Source organism: Oreochromis aureus, linkage group 3, assembly GCF_013358895.1.
Source record: "Oreochromis aureus strain Israel breed Guangdong linkage group 3, ZZ_aureus, whole genome shotgun sequence".
In the NCBI taxonomy this organism is placed as follows: Eukaryota; Metazoa; Chordata; class Actinopteri; order Cichliformes; family Cichlidae; genus Oreochromis; species Oreochromis aureus.
The window spans coordinates 42,114,112-42,140,508 of NC_052944.1; the positions used below are offsets into that span (position 1 = coordinate 42,114,112).

The 26,397-nt window shown below is 38.2% G+C and overlaps 1 protein-coding gene across 1 annotated transcript; it reads left to right on the forward strand.

Moving 5' to 3' along the window:
* The first annotated feature begins 182 nt into the window (after positions 1 to 182).
* Positions 183 to 21,752, forward strand: LOC116328912 (GRB2-associated-binding protein 1-like). Its single transcript, XM_031750807.2, has 13 exons — positions 183 to 791; positions 8,412 to 8,540; positions 9,576 to 9,741; positions 10,634 to 10,826; positions 12,208 to 12,887; positions 15,055 to 15,137; positions 15,272 to 15,381; positions 16,214 to 16,503; positions 16,865 to 16,936; positions 18,310 to 18,406; positions 18,870 to 18,999; positions 19,272 to 19,406; positions 19,702 to 21,752. Exons 1-13 carry the CDS (start codon positions 717 to 719, stop codon positions 19,885 to 19,887), a joined length of 2,346 nt encoding a protein of 781 aa, XP_031606667.1. The 5' UTR covers positions 183 to 716; the 3' UTR covers positions 19,888 to 21,752.
* Positions 21,753 to 26,397: the final 4,645 nt, after the last annotated feature.

The window sequence follows — 26,397 nt, forward strand, 5'->3', positions numbered from 1 at the left end:
CATTTTCCAAAAAAAAGCTGCATCCATATCCACAGGGGGGAGTTTCCTGTTACACGGAACAGGAGGAGAATGGGAGGAGTGAGGAGGAGGAGGAGGGAAAAGTGGGTGGAGAGGAGAGCAGGAATGTCCGAGCTGAGGCATTGTGTTCAGTTATCGCACAACCACAAAAAGTGAGAGAGTGAGAGAAAGGAGGGAGGAGGGAGGGAAGAGTGACTGCTGGGAAGTTGAAGCTTTCTCAAAAGGAGGTGTGACTCAGGCGTCGACGGGTGAACAGAGGCTCTTCCATGTGTGGATAGAAACTGCTCAACTGATTCATTACAGCAGGATTTTACTTAAAAACAGACTGGGAACCTTAACTTATTAAAAGTCTGATTGACAAGTGGAAGCCTGACCTACACATGTACAGATCAACTGACTGGACCTCAGACTGGTGCGAAGCTTGGATGCCTTGTTTACCAATTTAAAGGCAAATCAGCTGATCTCGAATCTGGTTGGAATTGATCATTTTTAACAAAACAGAAGACTTACTGAAACGTTTAATTAACACATGTGACATTTGATTGGTTAAATGTACCTGACTGTTGGAAATTCATGGTGATCAACTGAATGGTTGCCTGCTTTGACACATTATTGGCATCCTGATCAACTGAGGTCCATCTGATTGGTTGATTGATAATTAAAGAAGCGCTGCTGGAGCCATTTTTGTTGGCATCGGGATGAGCGGAGCAGGGGACGTGGTGTGTGAAGGGTGGCTGCGAAAGTCTCCCCCAGAGAAAAAGCTGAGGCGCTATGTGAGTATTTTATTTGAATTTGAAACATTTTGAAAAAATGAAACATACAAAAAACTGTGCATATGTTCTGTATCTTTGTGATGTCCACTGTGGGTATATGAAGTATCCTAAAGCTGTACAAAGATTTTTAATCAGGAGTACAACTACAGAAGTATTACTAACTGTTCATGGAGGTTTGTCTCTGTAGCATTTAATTAAGTTTGAAGATTCGTCTCAGTTTCATCAGTGTTTACACAGTGAGTCATTTCCTACAGTTACACACTCTTGATTATAAAACAATAAAAACTATCCATCCTAACACACCTGTCAACTAGACAGGAAGCAACACTGTAATGTTACTTGACTTTGTACTACCACATTATAAAATAAAGAGAATATTTGTGGAAGGACAAAGTCAAGTCTATGGTTTACCCCATCCTTCACATTAAGACAGCTGAGATAGGCTCCATCACCACCATGACCGTGAACTGGATTTTCAGTGGATTCGTAAACAAATGGATAGATTTTTACTTCTAAAAAATGAGAATTCACACATTATTTATTTGGCCCTATTCAGAATACAGCTAATACACAAGCTAAATCTAGAAAAAAAGAAAAACAGCTCGATTGTATGCTATATCTTTAGCACAGCTACAATATTTCTACTACAGTTAGCATATTAGCGTGCAAGCTAGCTGTTTGTTTACTTCAGTCAGGAAGCAGACTTTTAATTACAGCTAGCACAGCAGTCAATATCCTTAAAGTGACATCTGTAGCTGTCTTGTATTTGTATCGTATTGTAGGTGAATTTATTTGTGAGTCCTTTCTCTATGAATTTATGTAAAATGCATACATCTTAGCCAAAAATGTTAAGCCTTAATCCCATTATCTTTGAAAAAACAAAAACAAAGATGTGACACAGATAAATACTCAGTCAACAAGGCTGATCTTTAGCTGATATATTAGTCCTACAAACTAACTGTTATACAACTTGTCATTAGAAACATAACTGACTTAAAGATGAGCTACAACATTGCTACAATGTAACTTGTGATCTGATAAACATGTAAAATGAACAAAGTGGACAGTTCTAGCTGCTGTCAAAAGGAACAACTGTTTCCAGTTACATGTAAGCCACAAAAATGTTATTTAGCATTTTTCAAATCCCAAACCTGACAACCTGGCTCTGTGCCTGTAATGAATACCAGAGACTTGGACCAGTTTTGTTTTTTCCTGAATTCTCCTTCACTATGTAGAATAAGTGGAAGGATGGATTAATGAATTCATGCAAGTTGGTGTGTCCAGTGGCACCACTGGCTGCTTTATTCCAGTAAAGAAGCAGCTTAGGCAGTTAGGATCACATGCATGCACCGCATATTTGGCATACCTTACCAGTGAGTTGAGCTAATCTCATCTCTCCTTCCATATTTTCCCTTGATGTTTTATTCTTTCCATTTCTAAACAAATGTTTGGTGTACCTCTCTCTGTGTTTCTCTTTCATTCTTGTGCTCTCTCTTCCTCTCCTATGATCACATGCTTTCCTTTCCTCCTGCCCCCACTCTCTCTCTGTCTGTCTTGTGTGTGTGTGTGTGTGTGTGTGTGTGTGTGTGTGTGTGTGTGTGCAGGGAAAGTGAAGGATAAAAAATAGTCTAGAAGAAAAAGTGATAGGAAGTGAAGCTGCCTTCAATACCAGAATCTGCTCAGGGAAAGCTGAACAATTTCCAGATTTGAACCAGCAAGCTTTTACGTGAGAAGACGGCTCTTTGATGAAATAGCTGAAACAAAGCATCACTAAAAGGCCGGCGAAAAGCACAGAGAAACTGTGCCAGCATTAATTAGGCAGACTTCAATTTAATTCTTCTTAGCTGACATCAGTAGACCCATCGCAGCAGGGAACGTTTTTAGGAGGGAACAATCAGATTTCAAAGAAAGTGGAGTGCTGGAGTTGCACTTTCTTACTGCTTGGTTAAAAATTAAGGAGACCGTGCACATCCACTGGAATCAAAGAAGAAGAGCTGGAGGAAAAGGGAGAAGAAGACAAGAGATGAAAACGCAGAGAGGCGAGACGGCAAGAAAAAGAAAATTGCTCCAAACAGAGAGACCATTGTTGAGTCTGTGTATATATTCAGTCATGATGGTATATACAATGAAATGTGTGCATACACTGCTTGGCCAGCTGTGTCTCCAATATCAACACACTCACACTTAAACACACAAACATGCACAGTCCCCTACAATGGCAGAAGCAGACAGTTTGTGTGTGCGTGTTCATGTATAGTGGGTAAAGTTCATGGAGTGTACTTCGTCACACACTCCCTGCTCTGTTGAAAGCTGTGTGTGCGTTATGTAATAAACTAATCACACTCAGCTATGCCTGGTTAGAAGATGAGGGCCTCCCTGAAGATTTAGAAGATTTGAAAACACACACACACACACACACACACACACACACACACACACACACACACACACACACACACACACACACATTCTCTGGAAGCAAACCAGGGATAATGATGAGGTAAATTTTGAAACCTTGAGTACAATAACACATGTTTTACACACACACACAGAAGGTCAAACACAGTTGAAGAAAGAGTTGGCTCTGCAAAGGCCCTCTCTTGGATATATATCACAGTTTGGATACCTCCAAAAGTCCTGCTCTCCATCAATGCAATGGCGCAGTGGTGCTCTACAGACAAGTTCAAAACCTAGCCTTGAAAAGGTTTGAATAAAGAGCTCTGATTTTATGCATCCCAGCACCACAGATGCTCAAACACCACTCAGCAGCACCCACAGAGTTGAACGTTACTTAGCCACAGCCTGTAAAGTATGTAGCATTTATGGCACTCGATAGGATAATGGGATACAATGATCTGTCTAAATTGCTGGTGTGAATGGCTCTTATATTTGACATTTATTCCATTCCATTATGCGGTTGCATCCGATTAATGCGTAGCAGGATGCTACAAGATAAGTTTCAGTCAGCCACAGTACACCTGAAATGTTACATTTCACCTCGAGAGAGTTATTCATGATTTCCGTTTTTCAAGTTGAAAAATTCCTAACCTATGATTTAAATGAAATACAGCAAAGCTAATCCTGTTTCACTCTAATTTGGGTCCTATACCTTACATTTGTCTGTGTATGAAACTTTAGGCTGAACATGGGCAAAGCAGGAACTGTTTTATTTGGAAGCAGATCTGAATCACTGTGTTTACAGCTGTGAGATGGGGCGTTGACCTTGGCTGAGGACATGCTCTCTGGGGCAATTCTAATTTCTTTCTTTTCTGCTTGTTGGTTCTGCTCTAATATTGAGATCTGGGAATGACATGGCTGACAAGCACCACTAAAAAACGAAGCCAGTGAGCGAAGAAAAGACCACACTGAAAAACAGTTTAGGCATATTTATCTGGATTAGAAAGCAAACATAAACAGGAAAATTACCACCAAATTATCAGGGTTAAACTTTTATCTCTTGTAATGTTTTCCTTTGCAATCTAAGCTTTAACTTCTTCTTGACGCTCCAAAGAGCATCTGAGGAAATTCTGAATAACTAATAGAATAAAGTTGCTATTGGTCAAAGTCATTGATCCATCCTGGTACCTGCTGTTTCACTTCCATAACACAAAATAATCTTATTTCATCATATCTTGAAATGAACTGTTTACCCCCAAACATCACATTCAAACACTTTCAGAAACAATTTGTCTAAATCTGCCAATCAAAAGAAACTTGAAGCTAACTAACATTGCATCTTAGAAAGGGACAGGGCATGAAAGTGTTTACATCCTGTTACACGAATCATAAGCCAGGACCTCTATTAGTGGGTTGTCGATGTACACTTCCTTCTGCACAGTCAGTCATACAGTTAAAAGGTGCAGTTCAGTAGAAAGAAAACAGTTCCTACATGAAACTGTTCACTACAAGTTTTGTAAAATATATTTTTGGGGAACTGGGTCTGATTTGTGGTAAGAAGTGCTGCTGCTGATGTTTTACATGTAATTTAGTTCTATTATATTTAAAAGAAAGCAGACATCTCCAAAACTGGGCAAATGGCACCAAGCTAGATAGATTTTAAAAAAGGACGCTAATTTCATTCCATTTAAAGCCTCTAAAATCTATGAAGCAAACTGAGGAGTCTAGCTTCTTAGCCATATTCACTTACAGCTATGTTCAAAATATTATTCATCTAATTTTTGTTTATGTTGCAATAAAGCATTTAGAATAATTTAGGTTTTTTTCAGTTTCTCATAAATGAAACTGTCTGCAAGTGACAGCAAACAAACTGAAGGTGTTTTAAAGTCACATGTCTGCAGTTATGAGAGCTCAGCACTAAATGGAATGAGAAGATTAGGGATTACAGATGAGAAGATGAGGAACTGAACAGCAGGAATATTGTTATTCAGGTCTGGTGTTAATTTTGGCTTGGAGACAGGATGGAGGAAGTGTTATTTTAGATCCATTGTGCCCTTTTCCTGCTGAGGTCAAAGGTCAAAGAAAGAAACCAAATGAAAGGAGAGGAGGAAAGAAACTGTTAAAGGAAAAGAGGTTATCTTCATTACTTTAGGTGGATTTAAGGCCACTGCATGGGAGCACAGGGCACAGTGGACATAGGCAGCAAACAACAGATCAAAGGTAATGCTATAAATGTTTCAGAATAAATGCTGTCCAGAGGTTACACTTGGGCTCTTAAATATAACAAAAGTATAAACTGGCACAAAGAACATCAGTAATTGTTTGCTGGTGTGTCTAAACTGTTCTGACCACTGTCTTGGTGATGATAGTGTAGTAGAAGTACAGTTCCAAATAAATAAAATATGTGATGAAATATATAAACGGTTACCACTGTGCTTAAAATTTGATCTTTTTCATCAGATCAGCAACTAAAAGGACGATGAATGGACAGTCCAAATTGTGAAATCAGCAAATGTGGAAAGTAATCTATGTGAGTCAAGAACAAATGTTTCAGACTGCTGTGAATGTTGGTCTTAGACATGTTATTTTTCCTACTGTTGGCCTTAGTATAGTAGCCTTAGCATAGTAGCATGCATCCCCAATATGATCATCTTAGCCACACAGCTGGGACTGTGAGCAAAAAGCCCCACCCACCGCCATTCAAACCTTTTGTTTCGGCTCGGCAGCCAATCTGAAGAAAGTTGACTTAAAGATAAAAGGATAAATAAGAATTGTTTTGAGCTTGGAACCATGTAAACCTACTCTTGTAGAGTAGAAGAATAAAAAAATTAATAATAATAATTTAGAAATGAGCATGATAAATTTCTTTTACTAAGAAGAAACAAATCTCATATTTGTAAAACCTTACAAAGACATGGAGACAATCTTATCTCTTCTACTGTGGAACAGCAGAAAACAAAATGAATGATGCCCTAGACTTGTCACTGCATGGCAGGCATGATGTGGGGTAAATCAAAGTCCAGCTGACCCAATGGATGCAAGAAAAAAAGGGTGTTTGTAGGCATACACAAGTACAAGGATATACTGGAGCACTAGAGCAACATGTAAGTAGAAATGCATGTTGATAAACAACCTGCTGACTTCTCCAACCTTCAAAAAACGACCATTACTACAGGACATCGAATTGTCAGTGAGTCAAGGCAGTAATACCAAAGGAAAACTTTTATTCGTCTCTGTGATGTCAGGAGACTGTGAAAAAAACCAAAGCAAAATAAAACAAAAAACAGTATTTCACAAACTGGAATAAGAATATTATTTCTGATACTTAGGTATCTTATTATTGAGAGTTATATCTTTAAAATAAAACAAAACAACCAAACACACTTTTGTGGTCACTGAAAAAAACCCATGAATATGAAGATATTGATGAAGTGAGTTTTTTCTTCTAATTAACATATTGTTTTAAATAAAAATGCTAAAGAAACACAATAACTCAGTAGGCAAAACAAGTAAAGAATTTGTATAACAAAACCATACACTGTACATAAAAAAGGGTTTTCTAACAAGTCTTCAGGACCACCTTAGGACCACCTGACAATGAAACTGAAGGCCAATGGTGATCATAATTTACAAGCCGAACATCTTTTTTTTTTTCCAGAATCACATGAAACTAGTGATAAAGGGTTTATTAAGGGTCATAAATCACAGAATTTTGCTAAAGATTTTTATACCACCAAAAGTCTTCTTACAACAAGAGATGCCCCCTCATGGTCATTAAAAGCAATGCAGATTTAAGGTTAGCCCTTGCTGCTTGCTTCTATTTAATATATTAATTATTTTAAATTAAAAACCTAAAGAAACCCAATAAATCAGTAGATGAAATCAAGTCAGAACTGAACACCAATTTAGTTTGACAAGCAAACGTTTTCTTAAAATGTTGAACTGAATCGGGTTTGCATGCCAGGTTATAAAAGAAGTACTTAGTGTGTTACTAACAACATTAAAATTTGACTACCTGTTCATCCTTTTAAAACTATAGCATTGCTTAATCCGGTTGCTCCATCATGACTTATTCTAGTAATAGCCTGTGTTACCAGGCACTTAAAAAGATTTTGCAGGCCATGCTGGTTAGTGACCCAGTCTGCTGCAGCTTGTTCCTGTTACTTTAATTAGAAAGAATCAAAAAGTATTTTTATACTAGTTCTGCCACGCTGCTGCTTTTATCTCACCAGCACCCAGCAGATCATCAAACAGATCGAGGGAGACAGTGAATAAACACATGCTCATGCTGCCATCTCCCACCGGCATTTCCTGTTCAGCTATTTCCTTTTCCTGTCTGGATTTGAAGAAAAAAAAGGGTGAAATGTGTTTTGCCTTTCATTACTGTGCGCTTTGATCAGACAAGCACACAAACACATAAACTCACCCGCTGAGGCTCAGGCCTGAGGAGTCCATTTTATTTTGTTGAGAAATAGTTCATGAGGATCAGAAAGGATGGATTTAGCTTGTCGGACCAACACAAACACACACACACACACACACACACACACACACACACACACACACACACACACACACACACACACACACACACATACTGTATTCAGCCTTGTAAACAGAAGCATAAAACTTGTTCTAAATTGTTCTGTTTTAAATGGTATTTGTTCAACCTTTGTAAGAAAAATCTCAGGTTTCTTTAAACTGACAACCTGAGCTCTGAATGTGAAACTGCATGCACGTGTCCACGTACTGTTATGAAATTGAAGTCCTTATTTATGCTCTGCTTCACACCTTTAAAAAAATATCAGGACTTCTATTTCACACTCTGCCTACACGCTAATGGTACAAACACATACGCACTGGGTGTGAGTCATGTCTGAAGTATGAGATGTCTTCCTGTGGATCGCTTGTTGAAGACAGACCCTACCTGTAATGCCCAACACCTGATGCTGAACAACCGGAGACAACTGTCAAACATTTAGCTGTTAAGTAGACTTAGGCGTGTGTGTGATGTTTAGTTAACATTCAAATTCACTGAAGTGTAAAACTTAGGACATGGAGGAAGACAACAGTATTGCGTTTAAAGAGTTTGTGTAACAGAAGAAGGACGGAAAAAAAAATAAAAACTTCATATAATCAATAACCCGCTCAGGAAGAAGACTGAAGTTCAAAGTCCAAAGTTTTTAACCTTTTTTTTAGTAATAACTCTTTTACTCTCTCTAGGCCTGGAAGAGGCGCTGGTTTGTGCTGCGGAGCGGTCGACTGAGCGGAGAGCCGGACGTTCTGCAATACTACAAGAACCCGCATTCCCGTCGGCCAATCAGGAGCATCAATCTAAATCTGTGCGAACAGGTGAGCTGACAGATATATCACTATCTCCCCTAATGTTGGATCTATGTTTTTAAACATTTTTTATTTTATTTTTTGTAAATATGATCTTATTTGCAAAATGAAGAGAGAGTGTGGCAACACAGGTTTTGGTAATAAAATCAGTTCCCGGATTTTCTTCATGAGAAAAGAGAAAATAACTCTTATTTCAACTTCTGATCTTCTTTTCAAGTTTCTTTCTTTGAGCAGTGCAACACTTGTAGCACAGAAGTACTAATTATCTGAATGTCCTATTAGGCATATAGTGAATCACTTACACACTGTGAGTGTTGCAACACTGACATTGGTTTGGTAATAATAAAAAAAAGTGATACAGCATGTGTAGAGTTCAACTGACTGAAGATTGTGTTGGCATGGCGACACATGTCATGTGTGCAGCATAAAATGTGATTTATTTAAGGTGGTTTCTGCTGAATGACCTTCCTTTGAGACATCGGAACATTGCAGTAAAGTCGAACTTTGATAGTCTGTCCACAGGGGACGAATTCTTGGCGCACAACCTTGGGATTGTCAGAAAACAGATCATAGTCGTGTTCCTGACCTGGTGCAATCAATTCAGGTCTGGACATTGGGGACACTTTCATTAAAAATTGCTGTTGGGCCAGTGATCATTAGCATAATGGTTCAATTATTTTGACACGGACTGTGATATTTTCTTTCTGGGAAAGTTTGAAATCACAAATCCGCATGCCTGAGTGTCTTCTAAGATGCAATCCAAACATAGCATGTGTGTTGGGACTCGACGGCCCATAGGGGAAGGTTGTCCAAATTTAAATTAGGTATGATTTTTCACTTTTTGAAAGACACGGGGAACTTTATGATCACATCTCATAATTGTTTTTGTCTTTGCGATTCTTTTTGTTTGTTAAATGCCAACTGAATGTGTGTATATTATGTACATAGATACTCAACTATGTAAACACTTATACTTAATAAATCCTAAGGATTGCTTGACTGTTTCACAGTAACAAGTCTGCTCCATTTCTGCCTCTCCGTAAGGTGGATGCTGGCCTTTCTTTCACAAAAAAGGAGCTAGAGAGCAGCTTTGTTTTTGACCTCAGGACAGAAGAGAGGATCTGGTACTTGGTGGCCGAGTCTGAAGAGGACATGAACCGCTGGGTGACATCCATCTGCCTGCTCTGTGGCTTCAACCCGACTGATGATGGTATGCTAGATATCCAATTATTAGACAAGTGAAAAATGCTCCATGTACCTTTCTTGTTTTGCATTTGAAGTGGATGTTTGCCTGTGTGGGCTGTGGTTGAGTCAGTGTGAAAAGTAGGAGGAGGAGAGAACATGCATAAAGAAAAATAGACAAGTATGCCTTCAGGATTGTGGCTGCCATTGACTCAGAGCTGTACAGCAATACATTTAAACAATATAAATATTATGATATTGTTATGTATAGCAGCTTTCCCTTGTACATTTGAACTTTGTGTTCACACCTGAAATGGATCCTTTGAGTTAAACACTGTTATTAATTTTATAATAGGTGGATGTTTCATCAGAGGTTTCATATTCGGAATAAATTTGATATAACCAACACAATGCAACAAATCAGATATTTTTGTCCATATGTTTACTGTAAAGCCAAAGTTTTTTTGTAATTAACGTAGATCTCTTTAGGATTAAAGTTATAGAAAAAAAACATGGAAAAGAGCTTCTGTAAATTCACACATAAAGTAAGTCACCACTTTACTAAACACCTGTTGTAATTCAATCAAACACAGTAATGCCAATATAGTTTTTGCATCATCAATACTGCACCACACTGCAGTTTATTAAGGTTTTCAAATGTTTTTTTCAGATAATCAACAAAATTTATGTTAATATATAACCTATAAATAATCAATATATTGGTAACATTTCAATACAATGCACTTCAATACAACAGGAAGAATAACAAACTGCTGGTAAAATATGCATTAAAGGCATTGAAGTGGCGTGCCTAATAAACTGACATGACAAATATTGGCTGAGCTTTGGGACCTTGGAACAGATTGTCTCTAAGGTTTTTAATTCCTGAATTGGCTGATTTATTTTCTTTCATTGTACAGTTCCAGAAAGACCTCTTGTCTCCTCCTCCACCTCTGCAACATCTATGACCCCAGCCAGTCACACCACCACCATCTCTACGATGACAGGGTTAGTCCCACCACCATATGACCCGGTGAGTGTGCGGCACATGGAGCCTGATGGGAATTCAGAGGAGGATTACTTGTGGTTATCACAATGCCAGAGTCACGTCAGGTAATTAAATGTACACAAAGATACAATAAGACACAAAAAGCCAAGTCATTAATGTATTAGAGCTCATTTTCCCAGCTTAGTCTTAGACCAAACATTTTTTCTATGAGGCTCAGGCTTAATCCATGCCTGGCAAAGTCTACATCTAGATTGTAAACAGTTTAATTCTCTTTTCAAGGATAGTTTAAAAATATCGTCGGAAGGTATTTTTCTGAAGATTTAACTTTAATTAAATAAGCAAACATGTCATAGATGGAATATGTCCAACATGTAGTGGATGGAAAAACTGAGATACAGAACACTTGAAACAAATCTGATAGATATTGTATACATAGTATATTGTATGTATACAATATTGTTAGGGTTTTCTAACTAGACATCGAAAATGTATGAGGGGACATGATTGTGCAATTGAGGGCCATTGCTCACTAAATGACTTGTCAATAACTGAGTGAAAAGCACCCAGTTTCATCAGCCTTTTCTACTTCAGTGCATTAGGACCATTATCTACAAGTTGATCTTCCATTCAGAAACTCAAGATCGAGATACTAAACTCATCAGGAAACTACTGAGGGTCATAAATTAAGGGATCTTAGGGCCATTTTCCTAAAGATTTCTATGCACCCAGAAGTCTTTTTGCATAAATTTATTTAACTTTGAAGGCATACTCAGACTTCCTAATGTGTTATTAAGGCATGTTCTTACCAATATCATTTAAGGTAACAGAGCAGAGAATTAACTTTAGAAGTCTTCTGAAGCCTTTAGAGTTTCGCTAAAGTTTTAACCTCACAGAAACATTTCTGGTTTCTGTAAAAACTGAGTTAAAATGCCAAAATGAGTCCAGAATTTATACTTAAACTCTATCAAAACTAATAAAAACAAAACCCTAAAAATGCAAAAAACGTTTCCACTCCGACTCCAGTTCCACTCCAGTTCAGACTAAAGAGAACCAGCTGAAGAGAAATCAGCTAAACTACCAGAGTTACAGGTTCAGACGTGTTGACTCTAAGAAAGGGGATTTGAGATTTATCTTGGATCACACCCACGGAAAAGGTTGACTTCATGAAACTTCATGGGAGAGTTCCTCAGAACAGCACAATAAAACCTATTTTCCTCCTCATTTGGAAATTTTTGATCTCTCCATAAACGTTTAGTTGTTGAGGTTTGAACCCAAAGCCTTGAGTGGACTATGATGGGAAAATTCAACAGTAATTTTTGTTTTTTTTCTAAATTAATGAAAAGAAGACCTTTCTATTTCATTCATCTTTATTTTTGACCAAAATAAACAGATAAACTATACAACTTCATAAGGAAAAAAGGAGAAAAAAACAAACTCTTTTTATTTTATTTCTTTTTGTTGATATCTCTCTCTTTCTTTTTATAGGGCTCCTTTAGGGTCATCCACATCTCTTGAAACCGACTACAATGACAACCTCTACCCGCCTCCCTCTGCAACTTCCTCCTCTTCTTCTTCTTCTTCCTCTCCTTCCCTCCTCCCCGGCAGCTTTCCAAATCCATCCTACTCCTCTTCCTCCTCTTCTTCTGGCTTTAGAGTGGTCCCTTGGACAGTCACTGCAACGTCGAGCCCTCTCAGCCAGTCTTTAGATGCCAGCACGACCCCTGACTCCCAGAATCGAGCTGGCAGACCCCGCTGTCACCCCTCTCCGCATCCCAGAAAGCACTCCCTGGATTTTCACCTTCGTCCTGTAGCAATACCTCTCAGTGATAACGTGCACTCCAATGTGTATCCAAGCACACACACATCCACCACTAGTGGTTACCAGATCCCACGTCCAGTATGCACTTCACAACCGCCACCCCCTCGCCGCCCGTCTTCTACCCCTAGTGTGGACTCCCTAACCCAAGCAGAGCTTCATGCCTCCACCCCAACTCCTCCTCCGCGCCCACCAAAACCTCCTGGCATTGCAGCCCAAGGAGAAAGCTCAAAGCTTGCCACACTCCCCCGAACTGCCTCAGAGCCAGAGAGGAGGGATGAGAGTGTGGATGGAGGAGGATATCTGCCAAGGAGCAACACTGTCACTACACCAGGACGCATGCATACAAGTAAGGAGACAATACTGTCCTGACATTGATAATTTAAACAAATAACCCTTCAGATTTCAATGCCAAAACCAACATTTCATTCATTTGATTTTTTATTTTTCACACGTTCAACAAATCAGATTTAGGAAGTTCTCTAAGGAGCCTTTGAGATGCCAGTTGATGCATTTTATTTACTCTTGAATAATATCAATACACAGTATGCCTGAATATGAATAAGGATAATGTGTAAATAACAGACAAGAAGATGTTTCTGTCTGTCTGTAGTCTGAGTCCCACTGAGCTGTCAGTTTGAGCATATACATGGGTACCTAGTCTTTGTAGAGAGCCAAAGACAGACAAAATGAACCTGGTAGCTTTCATGTGAACATTTCTTTTCTTCAGTCTTATACAGTGACCAGCAGAAGTCTTGATCTAGTTATCTCTTATCTGGTATCCACATGTTTGGCTATAACAATAGCTCTAAAAATGTGGTTGTTGTCAAAACAAGTCAACCTTCTGTCTGGTTTGTTCCAAGCTGCATTTGGATACAACCAGGCTAGCTGTTTTTGACATTTCATAGTCCTTGTGCTAAGCCAATCTATAAGTTCAATGTACAGAAACAAATAATGTCCCAGTGTAAGGCATTGATTTAGCTGCAAAAAGGCTTTACCATGTGTACCATGTTTAGTGGATATTAATCAGTTGTATGTAACTTAGGCTGCAATTTGAAGCAGAGTAGGTTTTACACAGCAGGTTCATTAAGGTTTTATTACTGCTGCAGGAAACCGTTGACGTAAAAGAGACTTTATGAATCTGGAGGCTGACAGCATTGGATGATAATCCTCAGTTGGTTCTTCAGATCTTTTTGTTTTAGTATAGTTAGTTATCAAATTAATTGCCATTATGCAAACTTGTAAGGATCCAGGTTTCATTATGTTTTATTGTGGTCTCTATGTAGCTGTCTTTTAAAACTAAACAGTTTTAAAATGTGTTGCTCTAAAGAAAGACGTACAAAGCTACTGTGATGTCACTTCTGGGTTTGATGGCTCTTGAGGAGTGAGATGTAGATATGACTGAAACCCTATGGAAGACTGCACGTTTGTGATCTCAAGCTTTTTTTCTATCAGTTGAAAATAAATATAATGCTGTATTCAGAGAGATTGAGACATTCTTCAGTTTAAGAGACAAGTCAGACTGTTTTAAAATAACACAGCTTTAAGGCACGTCACTGGATTCATTTTTCAAACCAGAAGACAATGTTCATGTTCTTCATGAATTTTATTCAGATAGCATTTTTTTTCTACTCTTCTAAAAAAACCACCAATAATATTTTTACCATTTTACATTTCTCATTAATTTAATCACCGAAGTGTCAGATTTGGAGTAATAATCACACAAAAGGTGCAAACTAATGCAAACTGGTTCACATGAGAACACATTCTGGTACCAGCTGTGCCTGCTCAGTAATATTCAGAGCAAGTTCATGCACATTAATGTTGTATTCAGTTCAATGCTAAATCTTTTTAGGAGGCTGCGATCACTGTTTGCCATCAGATTTTTAAACCTCGTACCTGAGGGAGATTATGCAGACCTAAGAAGCTTTGTTGTGCAGAGCTAGCAGTTCTGAGGGATTATATCGTCACAGCTGAAACTGTTTGTGCGTGATTGTGCCATAATTTGATTCATTAATCAGACGTGAACTTTGCCCAACAACAGCACAAGGAGATTTCTTTTCTTTTGGTTTTTTTTTTAGCCGTATTTGTCTTTCCAGTATCCAGTTCTATGAAGTTTCCAACATAAAGAAACAGCTGCTTTCAAGTATATCTAAGATAGATTCATGCAAGTTCATACTTGTTATCTCGTGCCTTTTGGCTGTGCCACCTTCTTAGATTACCCTCCCTGCCTATTCAGTTTCAGATTTGGTCAAACCCACTGTACAAATAAGGTTTCTGTAAATGCGTGTCAGCAGAAGTCTAAGATCTGCAAAAGTATATACAAGTACTTGGCAGTTTACTGGAAGAGCTGGAGAAAAAATCACTTTCACTTTCACATCTGTAAAACAAACAAAAAAAAAAACCCAACCCAGCAATAAATAAATAGAAAGCAAGAAAGCAAACAAGTTTGGCTGTTATCACGGAACAGAGGATTGAGCCACTCATGGATTTTGTCTCTATACTTTCTGTTTCAGGTAGCGACTCTTTTTACATCCATCGGTCTTTGTCTGACAGAGCAAGTATCTTTGAGTTCAGTGAGAGCTTCAACAGTTATTTCGTAAGTTGAAACCTCCAAAATAAAATAAATGTTAACTTTGAACAACTATTCTATCTTTTATCTCTTTCTGTTTTATCATGAATGTATCATTTTACAATGAAAATCACTTGCATTCTTGATCCGTTCTCTCTCAGTTTAACAAAGGCATGGTCCCTCTGGGTAGTGTCTGTTCTGAAGACGATGATGTGGATGAAAATTACGTTCCCATGAGCGCTGCCACCTCTGAGCCACCGGTTGCACCCAGGTCTGTAAGAATTACGACCCGTAAAATAAAGATTTCTTTCTTAAAATCAGCATCTCAAATTGTCATCTGCATGATGTAGCTGTTTTAGCTCCTGTCTCTTTAAGACCCCCTCCGTGAAATCCTACTTTCTTCTAATAGGCTGCCGCTTACTTGCTTTGTAGAACTCAATTGATGAATTGTCCAAATCTGGCACATTCACATAGTTCATGATCCCTTAGTAGGCTACCACTTGAACACACACAGACACACACAAACAACTTAATGTGAGAAAAAAAAATACTGGTATGACAATATTTCAAAAACATTTTTGTATTGTGTTGAAGAGCTATCAAATGAAGATGAACACGGTTCAGGCTTTAAGTTCACGTAATACCAATTCATGCCCCAAGATGGTTCAAGAAGTCGATGTAACCTTTATTTAACTTAACTCATAAACATAATGAGTGCATTCATATTTCTAAAAACTAATAAAAGCCTCAAAGCAAATTGAGGGTTGAGGGCTAAAAAGAAATGTCAAAGGTTAAACAGCAGCACACATCTGAAAAAAACCCCCACACCTGCTGATAAAACGCTAACCCCTGGTGCTGGCTTGAAATTTTCAGAGAGTTGTTACAAAAGGCACCTTTAATCTTTGGACTAAACCACAAGCTAAGTTACCGCACATGTAAGTAACTACTTATAAACCTAATTACAGCCAATGCTGTGATGTTTTTTTGTTAAGACTTCCATTAAGATCAATCAGTAAACAGAACATTTGGGACATTTGAAATCCTCTGAAGGGAATTTACAATTCAGTAACATTAATTTCTGATTAATTTTATTCTTCTTCCAGAGTGCCTCCACCCTCAGACCCCTCTGCCCAGCTCCAAGAAGGCAACTACGTCCCTATGACCCCTCTGACATCTTCATTGCCTACACACTCCACCACTGCCATGACTGACATGGCATCTCTCGGGAGGCAGGTGCCGCCCCCTGCGCACATGGGTTTCCGTAACTCCCCGCTGACTCCCGTTGCTCCTCTCACTCCGCCGCTCAGGAGAAATACCATGAACACTTCCGCTGGAGGCGAACAAGAAGCCATGCCCCCTCCAATCCACCGCAACCTGAAACCACAACGGAGAGGTTAGCGGGAACAGTGGGAAATTAAGTTTTGTGTTAAATTTAGAATCATCATAAAGTGAGAGCTGGAAGCTGTAACAGAGCCTTGATGTAAAAAAAAAAGAAAAGAAAGAAAGAAAGAAAGAAAAACTCTTTGCATTGAATTAAATAATGTTGCCTTTAAAATATTTTGTATTTTCAAGCATTTTAGTGATTTGTAAAATTTACCTAAATAACCACAAGCATATTTCTAAGGAACTGAACTAGGATTTAAAAACCAGATTCTGTCTGTTCATAGTAAGCATTAGTGTAGCATCAGCTGAGTCGCTGTTGCAGCACTGACTGGTAAATGCCATCTGTTTTGCGGTGTTGTGTGTCTCTGCAGGGGTTTGTGCCAATCAGCCGGTGGACAGAAATGACAGCCAGACCCCTGAGGAGCCGACAAATAAAACAAGAGGTACAAACTATAACACACATTTACATCAACACTTACAGTTTTCTCTACTGATATTTAAGACAATATTAACATGATATGGCTGAATAATATTGAAAACAAATTAAAAAATCATAATTTTGCCAAATATTTAAAATTCTAGATATAAAATATTTGCTAATCATCAACATTTCTTTTGATCGGCGAACAGTCCAGCAGAGTTGGAAGACGTAAAAGAAGCTTTATAAAATGATTCAAAGTGTACGAGTGTAACCACACCAGCAGAAGCTGATGCATCCACTGAAGCAAGTAAACGCAGTAAAATGTCTGAACCTTAGAAGCCATGAAAAACACTGGTGAAAGGGGCTTTCCATCAGGGCTTCTTGTAATTACTTCTCACTTCATGATTCCTCTTTTTGCTTTTACTCAGCTTGTCTTGTTCTGTAAAAACACATTTTGTTGTTTGTGCTGACAACAGATTTTTTTTCTTTTAAATTGTGGTTTGAAGACAATACACTCACTTATAAAATGAAACAGTTTTCAATCGTTGACCCTAAACTTTCTGTTCCTGAAACAGTTGGGTGTTTCTCCTCTGTGGTGACTCTTTCTCACCCCCTATATCTGTCATTTCATTTTGTTTTAATTATTTACCTGCTCCCACTTTGCTCAACAGGCCTGCACTACAAGAGCACGACAGCCACGCTCACACATAGCGACACGAACCAGCTGCTGCTTATAGAAACGTTCACATTAAATATTAAAATCTTCACAGTCAGGAAACCGTTTCTGGGCACGCAAGGAAAAATTCCCCACCTGATTTTACTTCCTATAAAAACTTTCTTCTATTTTTAATTACAATAATAAACATTAAAAGCCAACATTAAAAGTATTATAAGGATGCTTTGGCACCATTTACAGTTTTTAGTTGTTTTTAAAGACAAGCAAAATTTCTGTCAACTTCATATATGTGACTGCTGGCTGGGTCACACATTAGATGGCAATCTGTCTTTGTTTTTTTCCTCAGCCTGCAGGTCTACGTCAGCCTGCTTTCAATACAGCAATGAAACAATGAAGTACACGTTTTCACTTAAATCACCCAAATTCAACAGCTGAACTGAAAAAAAGGGGAACTGAGGAAGAATATGAATATATTTAGAAAATCAGACCTCAGGTCTTACTTTTTTAGGTTAAACTAAAGTTTGAAAAAAAAAATTTCAAGGCTTAAAGCAAACAATGCAATGCTCTTTTTTTTTACTGCTGACTAAACAGGTCTAATCACAGATATAAAACAAGGACAAATGGAAATAGTTTTCTTTTTCTCATATCCTGAAAACAAGCAGCCCCTCTTTGAACTAAACCCTACATTATTCCCTTTTTCCCCATCTTTTGTCACCCAGTAAAACCGGCTCCTCTGGACATCTCTTCAGTGCAGCAGGACTGGCAGGAAGTCCCCCCTCCAGTGCGCTCGCCTGTAACACGGACCTTCACCCGTGGGTATGTTTGTTTGCGTGACATGATCAATTTTACTGCAAGGTCAACAAAAAACTGCAGAACACAAAAAATTTACTGCCTGGAACGCTTTCAGAGTAAGACAGAGGAAGGATGTGTTAATATCTGAGCAGCAATCTACTGCCACCCTGTGGTGCATAACGGTTACTACACAGACTTTTAAATAATCTTACAACAGCAAGATATCGTAATTTAAGTTAATAAAAGAAGAATGGAGTAGAATCAGTAAATATGAATACTAATTAACAGTAAGTAGTTACTCTGTAGTAAAAACTACAAAGTAAAAGTTTTCTTTACTCAGTCATCAATAGAATAAATATTGATTGGTTTGTCTGACCAACAATCTATAAATCAGCAAAATTGAGATGGAGTTTTGTTTAAAAGCTAAACTACTTAATAACAAATCATCATGTAAGATTAATTTTATATTTGTGTGTTTGTGTGACAGACCCTCCAGTCGTCAGACGGTCACGCCGAGCTCCGCTCACAGCTCTTCACCGTCCTCTGATTCCGATGACCCCGACGACAGCTACGTCGCAATGATGACCTCTAGCCTCAGTTTCAGCGCCGGCGAGCAGGTAAAACACACACATCTCCCCTGTTTTGTTCAATTTTTTCACAACGTTTCAAGTATCCTTGCTTTCTTTTTCCCTGTTTACTCCTTCTTCATCTGTTATTCTTCCTATATTGAAAACATTTGGCTCATGTTTTGTTATTTGGGGCTTTGTTTTCCTTCTGTTTTTGAAATATAATCTAAGTACCTTCCATCTCTCTGTCTTTTCTTAAGACTTTTTTCTTTCTTCCAGATGTCATACCTCTTTTACTAAACTCTCTGCGTTACCGTTTACAGTCTCTGAGACTCATGATGCACCGGGCTTCAGAGGGCGGAGTCAGCAGCCCTTTGTTACCACGAGCCAGAGGTGACAAGCAGGTGGAGTACCTGGACCTTGATCTCCACACTGGACAATCAACACCAAGCAGACAGGTAAACCATCTCTCGCTGTTTCACTCTGTCATTCCAGACGAGTCATAACATTCAATTAAATGTGCTTTTATTTCTTTTACTGTTATAATGCATATACTCTATAGTATATGCATTATTTAATTCATAATTTGTCATCAGAGATATAAATAATACATTTTGACTGTGATCATTTCGTCTGACCACCAGAGGACACTGACAGACTACTCTCTTTTTCTTTCTTCTCAGTAAATCATTAAAAAAAAAAAACCTCCCAAAAATCATATAAATCTTTCTCAATGTGTGTCTGTGCAACCAGAAACGCTGCACTGGAGAAGGTCTAACCGGGGGCAGTGAGCACGCCGGAGATGGCGAGGATCAAGCACGAGGCCAGCGTACACGTGTGGACTATGCAGTGGTGGACCCCAAAAGGACCAAGGCCCTGAGGAGCACGCGAGAAGCACGGCATGCTGGGAGGATGTCTACGGAGAAGAATAAATTATGAAAAAGGCACAAACACACACTGAAACGGTCTCACAGTTCAAAACATGCTTCTTATCCAGGAAAAGAATAAATATAACTGGACAAAGTGACTGACGGACTATGTTATAATCTTAGAATTATTACGTTGTTTAATATTAAGTATCTACTTAGCAAAGTATTTACATCCTCAGACTGTTTGGCGGATCTGTTAAAATAAGCTTGGGGCATGCAGGAACCATCTACAACCCAGTATATCAGCTGATATACATCCCACTGGTAAATATCTTACAGGGCTCATATTTAAGTTGCAGCACAGCTAGAAGCCGCTTTGTAAACCCAGCTCCTCCTTTCATGCTCTCTCTGTGATAATCAATATAAAATCTGAGGTGAAAGATACCTGTTTTGATTTCTGCTGTGGGTCACTGCTGATAGACGCAATTTTTTTAAATTTTTATTTTAAATTAAGTTAAAGTGGTCCTTTCATTGGGGATAAATTGTAAACTATAGGTTAATAGATTTTTGATACATATTTATGGTATCAGGATGGTGTACATCATGTTGAACTGTCAAAATGTTACCACAATCTGGCTTTCTAAAGTGTTTTTAATACATTTGGACAATAAAATAAGGAGATTATATCCAAGAGGAATACGGGAGGGGAAAAAGCTTTCTGAGTAAGGGGCGTCTTAGATAAAATGTTTTTTTTAAAATTGGTATTTCTTTCAAAATGCTAATGCATAGCGTACTTGTCTTCTTTGGGACCAGAAAGAAAATATTAAAAACATTTTGACTAAAGGAGGGCATTAAATTAGACACAATTTCTCTCTTTTTTTCTTTGACATGTTTTGTTTATAACATCAGATGCACACTACCCATCAGGCTTTAAATACACAAAAGACATGAATATCAGATAGTTTAACTAAGTTATTATATACAATGTAGAGTAGTTTATAGTAACAGTTCCTTTTTTTGTTTCCGCTCCACACTACAAAATCACACCACACTACCACATTTTATAGTTATTTTACATAACTATAAAATGGAAATTTTTCCTTGGTTATTAAACCCTCCAAATTCCCAGAAAAGCAAAGTTACATGTGCAGAAATAAAGGACATGACCCTGTTCTCTAAGATCATTTTCGGTGACAGCGTAGAATCCCTTAGAAAAAGCAAATATTCTTGGAATGCAAAACCTGGTCTGTTGAAGGTGCCAGCTTTTTAGAGTTCAAATCACCTGCAGGCGTTTGAAGATAAAAATGTATATTAAGCAACACAATGTCAAAGGATGGTGATGATTCGACACAAAACTGCCCCTTTCAAAACCAGAGATTGACATGTCAGAGTTTTTGGAAAGCCCGTTTTTACTGAATGGAAAACACCGCACTTTGAATAGAAGGCAGGGCAATGAGGAAATGCAGTCTTACTCTGATCCTACATAAGCAAAAAAGAATATAACAGCTGCTTATCTAGGGCACTGGAACTTCTTCACCTACTTCTACTCAAAACGGGTGACAACATTAGTTTTTGCTGCACCGTATTAAAAGTAAGGTTTCACTTTTGATTTAAATCTGCTGAGAAAAACTGTTTGACTTGTTTTGTGCTGTGATATTTTTTAAGACAAAAATCTCTGGTGACTTTAATTTTGTATGTCTATGTTAAGTTTCCCTAACGACATGCATTAGTTAGATCTGCTCCTCTGAGGGAGTGATAAACGTGGTGGGAAGTTTGTGGTTTTCCTTGTGACTAACACACAGTTATTGTCCAATGTATTCATCATCCCGATGTGAATCCTTCTGTCAGATCCTGCCTGTCCAGATGATGGATATAATCTGTTAATGCTGAATTATGTGATCACAGTAAGAATGGAATAAACACTATACATCACTGGCAGGGCCTCTGGTCCTTTTTCATTCATTTCCAAACAGCACAAAATTGTTCAAAAACCAAACCAGTGTTTTGACAATCAGGAGAAAATAAAGACTCTCTTTATCAAGTCCAAGTCTCAGTGAGATGCCATGTATTTGTATAATTCAAAGACAAGACACACACAGACAAAGCCAGCGGGTGCACATTTTGCTGTAAACACTGCAGCTCCACATTCTGAAACTTCAATATTAGCATACATGCCGCCATGATGGTGACTTATTTTTGGAGTCAGAAGTAATCTTATTTGGATTAGAGGATGGAGTAGCAAGCTACCAGCTAACATTAGCAATACTGGGTTAGCATGCAGCACCCATGAACTCCATGAGTTCATCAGGCACAGGTAACATACTTAGCCCATACTAGATCATACTACAGTTTCACTCAAAAAAGATAAAACGCACACCTTTTGGATGTTCTGTAGCATCTGGTAAGCCATACAGATATTATGTAATACCAAGAACAATTGGGTTTGAATTGGGTGGGGCAAGGCTTCCACCTGTCAATAAAAGCAGCTATTGAAGCTATGTAAATGTGGACATTTGTGTAGTTGTTTGTGACAGTTTTACAGTGGCTTAATTTTACTCACTTTCTAATCACCCTCTTTTGCACTCCCACTGTCACACTGTCAGTCATTAGGCTTGATCTACAGATGTTTTAGCCTTGAAGGGGTGGATTGTAAAAAATCAAAAAGGAGATAAAATCCACATTCCCGGAGGTGAGCTACTAGACATTTTAGTTATGTTTGCTTAATATACTTCAGTTAAAAAAAGAAAAAGAAAAGACAACAGGTATGTGACAAATACAGAGTTAAACATACAGTAATAAATTGGAAACTTTACATCTTATAAAGAATGACCTTTTTTGGCCATCCTTCTTTCACTCTTAGTCTGGGCTCTCTTGTTGTCATTGACCAACTTCCTGTTTCTGTTTTCCTGCACATTTTGCTCTGCGGAAATGCTGATGTCTGAAAGGAGTGGACTTACACAAAACTGCTACACTTACATTTGAATTAGGTGCTTTATAGCTATGCTCGATGTTTTATGTTTGTGCATTCTAGTAATATCGGTATGTGTTAATAGCTGTGGTACTATAGAGTAGAAAATACATTTTCCCTGATAATAACTAATGTTAACTCGGATCATATGTTATTGGCATATCAAAATATTCAAAGTATGATGACAACAACAACCTAACATACCTCATAGCTCAGAATATACAAAATAATGATTCCGGATTTGAGAGCTCTGTAGTAATATGGCCAATATAATGCTATTATGATGATTGTTATTATATCAGATCTTACTGAAACACTTGGAACGGAAACCTCAAAGATAAGCAGTCTCAGATGAGTCATCGTCTGAGTAATGTGCTAGCCTTTCTTAGTACCCTGAAAAATATTGTTTGAATGTGCTGACAGAGGAAAACCACTGTATGTACTTTTGCGTAGGAAATTTTCAAACTATTAAACTGGTTTCTCTTTTAGGTGTTTGAGAGGGAGTGTCAAACTAAATGTGACCGGTTGATGTCAGATAAGGAAAACAGTTTGCAGAAAAAGAAAGGAGCTCAGGAAGACTCACTTGCTGCTGTAACAAGCATGTAAGCAAAGCAAGAGTTTATCGTGGAACTTATTAGCTGGTTGATGGTTTCAGAGGGACTTGAGAAATTCTATTGAACAGGAGAACATTTGGTAAGAGCTATGTGATATGCCATGTGTAATATGAAAGTGAAGCTGCGACTATGTGTGGATGTCTGTGGAAGCAAGTCAGTGCTTGTTCAAGTACTGTATAACAGCAAAATTAAAAAGCAGTGACTGTGTATTTATAATTAGACAACAGAATTTGAACTTTCTTTGTGGATTGTTAACAGTATTTTCAGTGTAATTATTTAGTGTTTTATAGTCCTGTCATTATTATTCTGTGTACTACCATCATGTGTGTTCATTCACAGGGAGAAGATCATGTGTAGGAGCTTTCTCTTCTTGATTCTGACTTCATGTGTCTGCGGTTAGTTGAACCTTCACAAGGGTGCTGATTTAGTACCTTTGTGAATTTATATTTTATACAAACATTTAGTAATGGCTAGCACAGTTGTTTTTAATAGTTTAGCCATAATCATCATCATTCCCAGAGAAAAAATTGTGATAAATTTAGATGAACTCGTGAAACTTTTTTGTCTGTGACCTTGCTAATGCCATGCAGTGGCTAAAAAATTAAGTGAGCATAGAATAGCCCAGATTTGAATTTCCTACTTTGCGTCAAAAATAAGCTACATAGTACAAAAAACAAACTTTGTCTTACTAGCAAATTGGGATAGTGGCCACTTGACCAACAGCTGCATGGAAACAGAACAAGCTAAAGCTATTAGCTGCCTGCTAGGCTTTACTCTAGTCTGAGTGGAGGAACTGGATTGCTCATGCAAGTGGGGTTGTTCCCTTTTTGTGGCTGAATTTGTCCTCGCTCCTCCTCTTCCCCTCAGAAATGTCGGATAATCATAACAAGGATCTGTACTATCAGGCTGAAGAAAATAGTGACATCACAGTAGAATGGACGTTTACAACCAAAGTTAGCATCACCATTTCATCGCTTAAGATCCACTGCCTGCAGTTACCTGAGCTGAAGGTTTTCTTCAACATGGACAGTAGTTCTGATGAGCCTCAGCATGAGCAGTTTGCTGGACGTGTTCAGTGTGACAAAGACGCTCTGACCACAGGACGAGTCAGACTTCAGCTGTCCAGAGTCAGGAGTAACGACTCGGGCCGCTACCTCTGCAGGATGGCCACTCAGTTTGGAAAGAAAGTTAAAGAGTTCAGGCTCAACATCACTGGTAAGTTTTTTTGTGTGTGTGTTTGTCTGTGTACGACTACTATTCTTATTTCTGCTACTGCAGTAATGAAATTGATTTACATATCACCTTTACAAAGCTACAAAGAGCCGAAAACACAAATTCATACTGAAAACACAAAACTTTAGAATACACAAATACATATTTACAGTTAAAATAATGTAAATATAATAACCAGGCTTCAGGGTGAGAGAGGATTTTTTGTGTTAATGGAAATAATTAGGAAAGCAGGATTCCTTGATGGATCCCACATCTTCTCAAAGTTATAATCCACAGGGAACACCTTGGAAGTCTGCTGAACCTGCAGTCCACTTGGAAAACGATGGAACTCCAAATCCTTCTCAGAGTTATAATCTAACATGGCATTGATAATGATCAAGATGATGATGATGAGGGAAATGGAGACAAATCCAAACCCTAATCCCCTTTAATCCAGATACTTTTCTCTTTAAAACTGTGTATCAATTACAATAATCTCAATACAATCCCCTTTTTCACTAAACATACACTTTGAAAGTCAGGTATTCAGAGATCAGCGTGAACTCTATGTGGTCATTCTTTCAAGGCTGTTTCTACACAGGCTGTCTTCTAGACCTGAGTTACATCTGTATCTTAGCCAAACTCAAACATCTTTTTATTTACTAATTATGTTCTGATCAGCATTGAGCATAATTAACTTTCATCAAATTCATATATGAATAATTATTCTGTGTTTAACCCTTACACCATTTACCACTATTTTTCTTGTTCAAAAGTATAATGATGGTTTGGTGACACAGATCTTATCTTTTCCAACTAAGACATGAATAAAAAGTCTGCACACACAAAATCGGGACATTAGAATAGACATTTTCACTACTCAGACTAGATCTGTCTGCTAACATATTGATCGGACTTCTATTTTTGACATATCTTTGATTAAGAATAACAATGATCCTACTTACTAGCAGATAGGGAAAAGCTGTTTTACACTCTATCCCAAAAGGTTGATTCTGGTCATCACTCATTATAAGTGACTTCTTCATTCTTAGCTGACTGCAACCTTATAAACAGTACATTGGACAATAACTGAAACCAGCCCACTGAATGAACAATGGGCTGTGAGGTCAGTTCCTTGATCATTAATATGCAAATTGTCATGACCATCGATCAACACCTGAAACGTTTCTCCCACTGGAAACAGCATGTCCAGATGAACAGGATCAACCTTTTGGGATTTACTTACCTGGATTTACTTACCCTGATGATTGAGCATACATCAAGACATTTTACACTCTAGCACACTAACCATTTGTACCCCATTTTTAATACATGAGGCTGGCTGTCCAATCCTTTTATCCCTTCAGCTGTCATGGTAAGGGGCAGCCAGGGGAACTTCAGTCTGTCTCTACTTCATGCTACACAACACTTTGATGTCATACTGCTTTTATGTATTATGCAACTGCTTTCAAGCTGAGTTTGCCTCTCCAGCAATGGACATGTTTGGTCAACTCTACTTGTTTTTAAAAGTCTTAAAAATGAACTGAATTTGAAAATACATTTATTTGGTATATTCTTTCAGTAATTCTAATCAGTATTCTAATCAGTTGTGTAACCAATATTTGTTCTTCACAGCAGCCACGGTGAAACCCAAGCCAGTGACAGCAACGCAAGAACCAAACCGAAAACCTGAGAGAGAAGAAAGAAACTGTTTTGCCAACTTGGCACTGGGTGCAGGATTGGCAGGATGTCTGGCTGCCTTTATCATACCAATCATTTACCTCTT

What these genes read in the sequence shown, in the direction of transcription:
- LOC116328912 (XM_031750807.2), top strand. Translation starts at nt 717, where the DNA reads ATGAGCGGAGCAGGGGACGTGGTGTGTGAAGGGTGGCTGCGAAAGTCT. An exon ending in AGAAAAAGCTGAGGCGCTAT is followed by an intron (nt 792 to 8,411) that starts GTGAGTATTTTA and finishes TACTCTCTCTAG; the next exon opens with GCCTGGAAGAGGCGCTGGTT. An exon ending in AGAGCTTCAACAGTTATTTC is followed by an intron (nt 15,138 to 15,271) that starts GTAAGTTGAAAC and finishes GTTCTCTCTCAG; the next exon opens with TTTAACAAAGGCATGGTCCC.